Source organism: Delphinus delphis, chromosome 10 (assembly GCF_949987515.2).
Source record: "Delphinus delphis chromosome 10, mDelDel1.2, whole genome shotgun sequence".
Taxonomy (NCBI): domain Eukaryota; kingdom Metazoa; phylum Chordata; class Mammalia; order Artiodactyla; family Delphinidae; genus Delphinus; species Delphinus delphis.
In genome coordinates, this window is record NC_082692.2 from 21782120 (window position 1) to 21794041 (window position 11922).

At 40.9% G+C, this 11922-nt stretch overlaps 2 protein-coding genes across 2 annotated transcripts; both read left to right on the forward strand.

The window, feature by feature from the left end:
- The first annotated feature begins 1016 nt into the window (after positions 1–1016).
- On the forward strand, positions 1017–3400 carry LOC132432953 (zinc finger protein with KRAB and SCAN domains 1-like). Its single transcript, XM_060023810.2, has 2 exons — positions 1017–1070; positions 1947–3400. The coding sequence occupies exon 2, from the start codon at positions 1992–1994 to the stop codon at positions 2421–2423; it is 432 nt and encodes a 143-aa protein (XP_059879793.2). The 5' UTR covers positions 1017–1070; positions 1947–1991; the 3' UTR covers positions 2424–3400.
- LOC138414183 (zinc finger protein 678-like) lies at positions 2581–8625 on the forward strand. Its single transcript, XM_069541059.1, is given in 2 exon segments — positions 2581–2649; positions 7087–8625. Coding segments are annotated over 2 exon segments (990 nt in total). The 3' UTR covers positions 8008–8625.
- Positions 8626–11922: the final 3297 nt, after the last annotated feature.

The following is an 11922-nucleotide window of genomic DNA, read 5'->3' on the forward strand; positions in this document are numbered from 1 at the left end:
AGAGAGAGCTAGATTGTTTTAAGATATGCACGTCCTGCACTGTGAAGAATGGGGAATATCTGCCTCAGCACAAGAGAAACTCCAAAGTGAGCAACATTGTTTCTGTAGGGGCAGTGTTCTGAGAGTCTTGCTTTCCTGTGGTAATAGCCATGAGGAATCTGTTCCCAATACACCACGGTCTCTGCACAGTGGGACAAGGACAACTTTACAGTTCTGGCTGGTTTTTCAAAATTCCAGCACCCCACTTCATATGTTGATTCTCCTTTTTGTGTCTGCTACTCCCTTTATTATTCCCAACCCTGTGTTGCTGACTGACTAAAGCAGCAACTCACTGAGGAACCTCCCTCAGAGCAGTGAGCTCACCTACTTTGATCGCCCCCTCTTCCAACTCTTCCACAGTAGAACCTCTTCCATCATTTAATCCTCTTCTGCGCTTAGGGTCATGCATTCTCGCAAATTTCCACTGCCTTCTGGCCCAAGCTTTTTGCCTTAACAGCTCCCACTTTTCGACCATCACTGTTTTCTGTGTTTCTTCCTGGTTTCAGTATATTCACGAGATCCTAAAGGCTAGCTATCGTGTTCCTTCCTGAGAAGGAGAGGGTTCTGGGAACAAAGGAGATGAAAGCACCCAGGAGAAGGGCAGAGGGGAGACAAACAGGTAGCGATGCTGACCGCCAACGGCCTACTTCCCGGGAACGCTCTTTATGGAAGAGAGCAATCATTTTTCTTCTCTGTTGTCATCTAGCACTCCTCCCCTACATTTTCAGTTAAGAGGTCCTATCAGGTTGGCAAGAGGCGGGTGTTCGAAACTTTTTTTTTAATTTCAGAGATCCAGGAACTGGGTTTAGTGTTAATTGTCAAAGCACAGTTGCTGCTTTCACCGCCTTTAGTCCCGAACCGCTCGAACTGAACACGCAGCCTACCCGACGGCAGGGTAACTGGGAGACGCTGCGCACGTGGGCGGAGGCGGGTCGTGGGCGCGCGCTCGGGGGCGTGACCTCCGGGAGACGCCGGAAGCCGTTGCGCCGGAGCGTCCGGTTCCGGGAGCCGAACTTGTGCGTCCCTGTCAGGTGAGTGTATGGGGGCGTCCCTCCGCCTCGATATCGGATTCGTCCTTGCCAAGCCCCGGACGTGTTGAGCCGCGTGGGGCAGCCAACACCGGCCCTGGTTCCGGCTGGAGGACACTCTGTGCCTGGGGAGGTTCGGGGCTGCGCGGCCGGGAGCAGACGTCTGTCTGGGAGGCTCCGGAAAGGCCGGCCCCAAGGCCCCCAAGACAGGACCCTGTCCCGGGACTGGGGACCCCCTTCTTGGGAACCATAATTCCGAAGCTCTGACTAAACCAAGGCCGCCAGCACTGTGTGAAGCGAAGTGGGATTTCGCTCTCAGTTTTGCCAGATTAACACGAAAACATCAATAATTTTCTAGCTGTGACTAGTAACTTTTCCTCTCCCACAGGTTGGATCATATGTATTCAAGTATGGAAAAACGGTGCCAAGTGATAACTTGAAAATTTGCTTTAGGTTAGGGGCCACATACATGTATTTAATGCCGGATTTGGAGGAACCTTCTTCCATTAAGTGCAAGCCTTCATTCCACACACACCCCCCAGCAATTACATATTTTTACTTATCAGCCTTCATTCCACACACACACACCAGCAATTATATATTTTTACTTATCTCCGTAACATACTCTACACTTTTCATATTTGTTGTATTTATTGATTGCTCCTACTAGAATGAACACTCCATGATGGCAGGGATCTTTGTACGCTAATGCGTCTCAAACACCTAGAACAGTTTCTGTACAAGGTAGGCCTCTAAAAAATATTTGTGGATTCAGTGAATTAATAAAATTAGTTACCCTGCTTACAGGTCTTCTTTCTTGTGTGCGTTCTTCGAAGTATATGCCGTGTATCCCTTTATCACTTAATTCTTATTCCCCAGGGTGCCCTCAGAAGCCTCCAGTTGAAACTCCAGCAGAAGCCAGGAATGATGGCCGTGGACACAAGAAAGTCTGCTGGCCAGCTGTTCCAAGCCCCATGGGGTCAGCAGGGGCCTGTGATGGTGAAAGTGAAGTTGGAGGAAGACCACCTCAGGAATCAGGGTCTCAGCCTTCCAGAGAACCAGCCTCCTGCCTGGGAGATCTTCAGGCAGCAGTTTAGACACTTCTGCTACCAGGATTCCCCTGGTCCCCAAGAAGCACTAAGCCGGCTCCGGGAGCTCTGCCATCAGTGGCTTAGGCCAGAGACACATACCAAGGAGCAGATCCTGGAGCTGCTGGTGCTGGAGCAGTTCCTCTCCATCCTGCCCCAGGAGCTCCAGGCCCAGCTGCAGGAACATCATCCAGAGAGTGGGGAGGAGGTGGTGACCATGCTGGAGAATCTGGAAAGAAAGAGAAATGTACACATAGGAAGAGACTAGTATGATGTGGTTGCGGGGAACTGGGAGCAAAACTTTCTCAAGTGTGAAGGCTCTGAGAGAACAGTGGGAAAACCTAGCATTCAGCAGGGAACTGAGCTTCTTGCTAAGCCAGTCAGGAGGGGAAGAAGGGGAAGGGTGGGAAACAGCAGATTCGGGGATGGTGAGTAAAGATACTGAAGGCATCGTGCTCCTTTACTGGTCATTCATCGTTCACAGCAGCAAAGACGTAGGTGGTATCACACATGACAACTAAGTTCGGTGAGGTTGTGTAACTTAGCCAAGGACACATAGCCAATAAATGAAGTGACAGAAACAATATTTGATCAAACTTTACTTTGCTTACCTTTCTGGCTGCCTCTCAGCCCCCTAGGGCCTGGTTTCTAGCTTCTTCCTCCTAGTCTTTGTTGGGGGATGTTTCTTGGGGACTCCTCCCTGAGGTTTGGTTCCTGTTAAATTCATGATATCCTTACAGGCCTAATGAGTGCTGCTTGTCTCTAGCTTTCAGCCTGTGCTCTGGAACAGAAGATCCTTTTGCAGACAGTGACACTTAAGACACTAGATGAAGAATCTTCATGTACCAGAGTTCAACCTCCAGCAGTCCAGTTCAAGGGCAAAGGACCTTAGCCCCACGCATCAGAGGAAAGAGGTGAGGCAAGAATTTCTCTAAGGAATTTGGACTGAAATCAACTCCCCTTTGGGTTTTTTGTGGAGTGTGACTTGTTAATTCCTTGTGATGAGAGTTGTTAAAGAGTGACAGAGCTGACATTTTAGGTAATAATTATTAACAGGTGATAAGTCATCTCAGAACAACCTCAGCAGTATGTCGGTTTTAAACATCCACAGTTGAATTTTCTGCAGATTGTCTATAGCAAATGTTACTTTCAAGTATTTTGATGCTTACATAAATAGACCCTGATAGGATATTAACATTGTAAAACTACATTGACTTTTTTGAAAGTTACCTCTTATTATTACCAGAGAAGTATATATGCATTGTAGAAAGTTAGAAAATACAGAGTTGCAAAATAAGAAAGCAAATCATGATATTCTTATCACCCAGAGATTACGATTGATGACTTTTTATTTTATATCTGTATATCTTTTATGTGCACATGTGTGTATACACACATACACACATTCCTTTCACCAAAAAGGGATCATTTCTATGTGCTATTTTATAATCTATTTTGCTCAGTTAATAATCTTCCCTTTTCCCTGTCAATACATCTTAATGTTATCTAAACTCAATCCAAATTCAAACTGGTCCATTTTTTTCCAAAATGTCTTTAAAGTTGATTTGTGCAAACCAGGATAGAAGCCAGGGTCACATAACACATCTGGTTGTTATGCCTTTTAATTCTTTTTTACTTTAGAACAGTTTCACTGTCCCATTTTCCCTCTCACAGCCCAGACTTTTTGATGAGCCCAGGCCAGTCTCTTTCCCTCTGTATTTTTCTGGTTGCTTCCTCATTGTATCATTTATTTTGCTGCCCCTGTACCCTGGATTTCCATAAACTGGAAAAAAGATTGAAAGACTCAAGTTAAACATTTTTGGCTAGAATTAATATTAGGTAAGTAGACATGAATTCCTGGGTGACCCACTATAAAAGCCCTGGCTGGCTTAGGATGATGACAGTATGATCCCTCCATTGAACAGCTAATTTTCCCCCTTGTAATGGTGTGGTGTCACTTTGGCAGTTTGTGAATGGCCAGTTTCCTATCAACAAAATACAAAATATTTGAGAATTCTTATGTGGGTCAACCATTTTATTAAGGGTTACAGAATGATTTTATAATTCTTTCATTCCTTCTGCATTATTAACTGACTTTCTTCTTTATAGTAAAGAAACGGTCAAATCATCTATTTGTTGATTAGATTGACTTGACTTCATATTAGACAGTCAAGATTGACGCTTAGTTTTCCCCCTTTATTTACCAATTTTCATATTCAAGGAATGGTTTAATAGGTACCTCAAATGGCAACGTGAGATTTTAGGACTTTCTCTGTGTTAGTATCATTATGGACTTAGTAATTTTCATTGAGTCAGTGTGTTTCAATCTACCAGTTATTACTCTTTTTAATGCTCAGACTGACACATCTTTGCCTTGTATGGATGTCTCACATCTTGCCCCTGTCTCTTTTTGCCATGACCCTATGAATTTTGAATCCTTGCTTTCTGAACAAAATTAATTGTTCCAGGCTCACCTTGTACTTTCCCTAGACCCAGATTTGGTATCAACCCTTAATGAAGGAGCCTTGATTCTTCTTAATGGAGAATGCTACTGAGGTATAAAATCTGGGTGCTAGGGGAGTTCTTTACCACTAGGGTAACAATATTTCTAGCACATTTTATGGGTAGAGCTAGAAGTACATTTTTTTTTTCTAAAAAATATGAGTTTACAATGGTGTATTCACACTACAATGTTCCATTATTTTTCTATATTTTATTTCTGCATTTATTTTTGTTAATTCCTACCTTATGTTCTCACTTGTTTTTTAAATTTATTTATTTTACATTGTAGTAATTTGTATCAGAGGTGTTCCCAGGAAGCATAAGGAAGGGGAATGAGACACAGAAGGGAGAAAAGCCAGTAAAGTGTTCCTAAATGAGCAAGTTATCTTGGTTAATTAGTTGTCCTTTTTATTTTTTAACTTTTGAGCTGGATTGATCTATATATCTGTTACTAATATAAATATTTGATGCTACAGATGAACACAGGTTTTGATGAATCCCAAATGTTTTGAAATGTAGTGTTTTTGTTATTTTCTAGAAAATCAGAAATGTATGCTTGTATTTTGCCTTTGAACCAATAATTGGAAATTTTAAAATTTTCAGATGGAAGGGCTTATTTTCTGATTTTGTTATTAATTTTAGATTTATTCTATTGTAATCAGAGAATGTTTGTGTTGTTTTTACACCTTTGGGACTTTATTATGGTTTTCCTATGACCCAAAAAATAGTTTTCATTAAAGGTCACTGCACATCTGAAAAGATGTTCTATTTTCAGGATACAGAGCTTGATATACATATTTATCCATAAGATTTAATTTTGTTGATTTCATTTTGTAAATCTTCCGTATCTTTATTTTTTTGCCCATTTGGTGTTTTTTCAGACAGAGAAAGGATGATTAAAGTCTGTTATTTGTTTTGTCTCTTTATGTCATCTATAATTTCTGCTCTAGGAAAGTTGCTCCTCTGTTATTTTCTGCGTAATTAGACATATCTGTTCCATTGTCACTGTAAATTGTATATTTAGCATTATAAAGTTCTTTTCTTTGTCTAATTTCATGCTTTTGGCCTGAATCTCTCCTTTTTTCTGAAACTGAGATCATGATGCCTTCTTTCTTTTATTTGCATTTGCTTAATTTTCTCTTGTTCATCATTTATTCATAACTTTTCTCTATCATTTTATTTTAGATGTATTTCTTGTATATATAATAGAGTTGGGTTTTGCTCTGTGACCAAATCTATTTTTTTTCTTTTTCTTTTTTTTTTTCTGGCCACGCTTTGCTGCTTGCAGGATCTTAGTTCGCCAACCAGGGATCAAACCCGGGTAGTGAAAGCGCCAAGTCCTAGCCACTGAACCACCAGGGAATTCCCTAATTCTTTTCTTTTAATAGTTAAGTTAAGCCATTTGCGTTTATTGATAATAAGTATAAACATATATATACACATATGCATAAATATTTATCTGTGTGTGTTCATGTATGTATGGATATACATATACATGCATATGATTTTAAGTGTGTGGTTTGTTTTCCCTCCTCTTTTTTAAATTGTAGTAGTTCTTATAGTTAGGAAGCTTTGTATTTTTGTAGTAGTGGTACATTAGTTATCAATTGCTGCTTAATGAATTACCACAAACCTAGCAGTTAAACGACTCACGTTTATTGTCTCATAGTTTCTATGGGTCAAGAGTCTGGGTATGGCTTACCTGGGCCCTCTACTTCTGGGTCTCTCACAAGGTTGCAGTCAAAATGCCAAAGATGGGATCTCATCTGAGTTGTGACTGAAGGATCCACTTCCACCCTCACATGGATGGTGGCAGGACTCAGTTCTCTGTCAGTCACTCACACAGACACAGGGCCTCAGTTCCTTGCTGGCTACTGGCCATAACCCACCTTCAGTTCCTTGCCACATGGGCTTCTTCGTATGGTGGCTTTCTTCATCAAAGCCAGCAAATCAGCAAGGGAGAGTGTCAATAGAGAAAATCTCATAGTAGGTGGAACTTACAGTCTTAGGTAATCACAGAAGTGACATCCTATCAATTTTACCATACTCTATTGGTAACTTGGCCATGCTTTATTCTTTCTCACTCCCACACCTGTATTACTCCCATTCCTTCTACTTGGCTGACCTGTTTCTCTGAACCCCTGACACTAAATAAAGAAAAGATATAAAATCCTCTGTTAAATCTAAAATAAAGATTAACCCTCCTACCTGTCTGTTTCTTAATTTTGAGTTGCCTTTTCTCCTCGAGTTATATGATGTGTTGTTTCAGATGGTGGTGTGAGGACTGAGAACCTGACATTAGAAGTGAAGCAGGAACCTTATGAAGAAATATTATGGTGTAGGGAGGGGTCTGATGGACATCATGAAACTGTGTGTCAGCATGCCACATACAGAGGAGACAGTGAGCCTAGTGGAAGTTTGGAGTTTAGGATGAGGATGCCACAGGTGAAAAAACATATGAATGTGATGAATGTAGGAAAACCTTCACTTGGATAAGAGGCCTTCAGCTGCATAGGAGGATCCACATTGGGAAGAAACCATATTCCAGTACAGAATATGGAAAGGCCTTCATCAGACGTGTAGAACTTACCCAGCATCAGGGGCTTCAAAGCAAGGGAAGACCTTATCAGTGTAAAGAGTGTGGCAAAGGCTTCAGTCAGAAAGCAGCCCTCTCCCAACATCTCAAAATCCACACTGGAGAAGAGCCCCATCCATGTAATAAATGTGGCAAATTTTTTAGTCAGAGATCGGTTCTTACAAAGCATCAAAGCCTCCACACTGGAAAGAAACCTTTTGAATGTATATACTGTGGGAAAACCTTCTGCCATAGTGCAGACCTCACTGAACATAGGCAATTCCACAACAAAGAGAAGCCTTATGAATGTAATGAATGTGGGAAAACCTTCAGGCAGTGTTCAAATCTTACTGAGCATCAGCGAATTCACAGTAAAGAAAAACTCTATGAATGTAAAGTATGTGGAAAAGCATTCGCTCAGTATGCAGGACTTAACCAACACCAGAGAATCCACACTGGAGAGAAACCTTTTGAATGTCCTGTATGTGGATGAGCCTTTAGCCGGAGCTCAGACCTTATAATACATCACAGAATTCACTCAGGGGAAAAACTCTATGAATGTGCCGAGTGTGGAAAAACCTTTAGAGTGAACTCAACCCTGGTCATACATCAGAGAATTCACACTGGGGAGAAGCCCTATAAATGTGATGAGTGTGGTGAAGCCTTCAGTCAACACTCAGGCCTCAACAAACACAAGTTAGGAGGGAAGCACGGACCCCTCCTAAACCAAGAAAATATACGTGTGATATATGTGGGAAGACCTTCACGCAGTTAACTGGCCTCAGAAACCACAAAAGAATCCACACTGGGGATAAGACCTACCAATGTCCTGAGTGTGGCAAGGCCTTCACAAGGGGAGAGCATCTTATTGAACATCAGGGGATTCACAACAAGGAGAAGCCTTATCAATGTAAAGAGTGTGGCAAAGCCTTCAGTCAGAAGACAGGTCTTAGTCATCATCTCAAAATCCACACAGTAGAGAAACCTTTCAAATGTTCTCAATGTGGGCGAGCCTTCAGCTGTAAGTCAAATCTCAATAAACATAAGAGAGTCCACTCTGAGGGAAAATCCTATACATTTAAGTAGTGTGGGAAGGCATACAAGCAGAGAGCAATACTGATCCAACATCAGAGAGGCCACATCCTACTAAGCCCCAGCAGTGGTGAATGAGGTGAAGCCTGCAGTAGAAGCTCAGTTCTGATTAAGCACCAGAGAATCCACTAAAATGACTCCTTGCCAAGGTGTTTGGTGACAACTTCAAGTAGAATTCAGAATTTTTTAAAATTGAGATAAAATGTTTCTTGAACTTCCTTATTTAAAGAACGTCAGAGATAACACATTGAAAAGTTGTTTACAGGTCATAAATGCTGGAAAAATTGAGATTTTGGAAAAATAAACATCAACAAGAAATTTACCTGTGATTACCTTTGTTAAATGCAGTGTCATTTAATACAGTGAAAAGGTACACAAGGGCAGCTGTAAAAAATATATTTTTTATACTGAATTCAAGAATATGTTTTGCTTTTTCAAATCATTCTGATTTCTAACTAGCCTTAGCCTAGTCTAATGTTGAAATTGCTTCTCTTAGTACCAGTTGAGGTCACAGGACTATCCGAGAGCTTAGAATGTGTGAGATGAGTTGTCTCTGTTTCCCTCCCACCTTGGCTACCTAACCAAGCCTCTTGACCATACGTGGATGGCCTGCAGACCCTTCCTGATCCCCACCCACAGAACTAGCATTTCCTGGTGAAAAAGGACATGTTATATTCTAAGTGATATGGAGAGCATAGAGGTTTGGGCCCCCAGTACATCAAAATCTAGTGTGGCCGTCATGGCTAAAGCACAAAGCATACATTTTGACTGTGAACACAGCTCCTTGAGCTCACAACAGAGGACAAAAGAGAAGAAGGGAAAGCAAGCCTTTCATTCCAGCATTTTCCATCTCCTACAAAGTATATACAACTGAAACCTCTTTCAGCTTCAGCATTGCCTATATCCCTCAGTCAATGTAGTGAGGGACTTTGCTGAAGCTGATGATAGTTTTCAAGTACTGGAAGAATATTTCCTCATTTTTGTGACTGCTTCTGACTTCTAGAGTTACAGTATTTATAGGGCAACATAATTCCCTGTCAATAGAAACTCTGGCCCAGCTGTGGTAAAAAAATTTTGGTGAATTTAAGTCTCCCTTAGGCTATCTAGTCTGCTAATTTGTCATTCTTTCGCTTTTCTTTTCTGCTCTACTGCCTCTGATCCTCTGAATATAAGACTCTTAAAACTTTCCTGGTCATAGAGAATGTTTCCCATTGTCTCTTTTTATAGGTTTTTGTTTGTTTGTTTGTTTGTTTTGGCGGTACGCAGGCCTCTCACTGTTGTGGCCTCTCCCGTTGCAGAGCACAGGTTCCAGACGCGCAGGCTCAGCAGCCATGGCTCACAGGCTTAGCGGCCATGGCTCATGGGCCCAGCCGCTCCACGGCATGTGGGATCTTCCTGGACCGGGGCACAAACCCGTGTCCCCTGCATCGGCAGGCGGACTCTCAACCACTGCGCCACCAGGGAAGCCTTCTTTTTATAGTTTTTACCTCTCACTTCCATGGTGAATAGAAGTGGCGTTTCTCTTACAGGCCTGTGATATTTAACTATCTCCAGGTTCCAGCCTATCCATATAAATACAATGTTTTCTTAAAAGAAATGGCAAATATGGGAGCATCAAAAGTTATTAAATGTTGTGTCAGTCCTTAAAACCCAACTTAAGTGTGAATTGCCACAAGTCCAACACTTTTTTGAGATGTAATTGACATAACATTATATTAGCTTCAGATCTACAACAAAACAATTCAATATTTGTACATACTGTGAATCGCCACAATAAGTCTAGTTAATATCCATCAACATATACAGTTAAATTTTTTTTCTTTTGATGAGAACACTTTAAGATCTACTCTCTTAGCAACTTTCAAATATACAGTACAGTATTAACTATAGTCACCATGCTGTACATTACATCCCCATGACATTTATTTTATAACTTGAGGATTGTACCTTTTGACACCCTTCACCCATTTCACCTCTACCCTCTCTCCCAACTCTGGCAACCACCAATCTATTCTCTGTATCTGTGAGTTTGGTTTGTTCTTGTTGTTTTAAATTCCACATATGAGATCGTGTGGTATTTGTCTTTCTCTGTCTGACTTATTTCACTCAGCATAATGTCCTCAAGTTGTTGCAAATGGCAAGATTTTCTCTTTTATGGCTGAACTGTATACACACACACAACATTTTCTTTATCCATTCATCTATTGATGGACACTTAGGTTGCTTTCATGTATTGGCTATTGTAAATAATGCTGCAGTGAACAGGGGCGGGAGGAGCATTGCGGGCTGGGGCAGATATCTTTTTGAGTTTATGTTTTTGTTCCCTTTGGATAAATACCAAGGAATGGAATTGCCGGATCATGTTCTATTTTTTGAGGAATCTCAATACTGTTTTCCATAATGGCTGCACCTATTTACATTCCCATCAACAGTGTACAAGCATTCCCTTTTCGCCACATCCTTACCAACACTTATTTCTTGTCTTTTTGATAATTGCCATTCTAACAGGTGTGAGGTAATATCTCCTTGTGGTTTTAATTTGCTTTTTCCTGATGATTGGTGACATAGAGCTCCTTTTCGTGTACCATGAAAAGGTACATGAAAGGTCATGTACCATGACCATCCGTATATCTTCTTTGGGAAAATGTCTATGCAGATCCTCTGCCCATTTTTTAATGTTTTCTTTTTTTTCCTTTTGAGTTGTATAAGTTGTTTATACATCTTGGATATTAACCCCCTACCAGATAAGTGATTTTGCAGATATTTTCTCCCATTTCGTAGGTAGGTTGCCTTTTCATTTTGTTGATGGTTTCCTTTGCTGTGCAGAAGCTTTTTAATTTCATGTAGCCTCACTTTTTTTTTCTTTTACATTTGTTTCCTCTGCTTTTGGTGTCAAATCCAAAAAATCATCACCAAAACCAGGATCAAGGAGACTACCCCCTATGTTTTTTCTAGGAGTCTTACGGTTTCAGGTCTTATATTCAGTCTTTAATCCATTTTTACTTAATTGTTGTGTATGGTGTAAGATAGTGGCCCAGTTTCATTCTTTTGCATGTGGTGGTCCAGTTTCCTTAACACTATTTATTGAAGGGACTGTCTTTCCCCATTGTATATTCTAAGATCCTTTGTTGTAAATTAATTGATCATATATGCATGGGTTTATTTTTGGACTCTGTTCTGTCCCATTGATCTGTGTATCTGATGTATGCCAATACCATACTGTTTTGATTATTATAGTTTTGTAATATAGTTTGAAATCAGGAAGTGTGTTGCTTCCAGCTTCTTTCTCAACGTTGCTTTCGCTATTTGGCATCTTTTGTGGTTCCATATGAATTTTAGGATTGTTTGTTCTATTTCTGTGAAAAATACCATTGGAATTTTGATAGGGATTGCACTGAATCTTTAGATAGCTCTGGATTGTGTGGTACAGTGTCAAAGTTTAAAGTAACTTCTTATAAGCGGTTTTTTTTTTTTTTTTTTTGGCGTATGTGGACCTCTCACTGTTGTGGCCTCTCCTGTTGTGGAGCACAGGCTCCGGATGTGCAGGCCCAGTGGTCATGGCTCACGGGCCTAGCCACTCTGTGGCATGTGGGATATT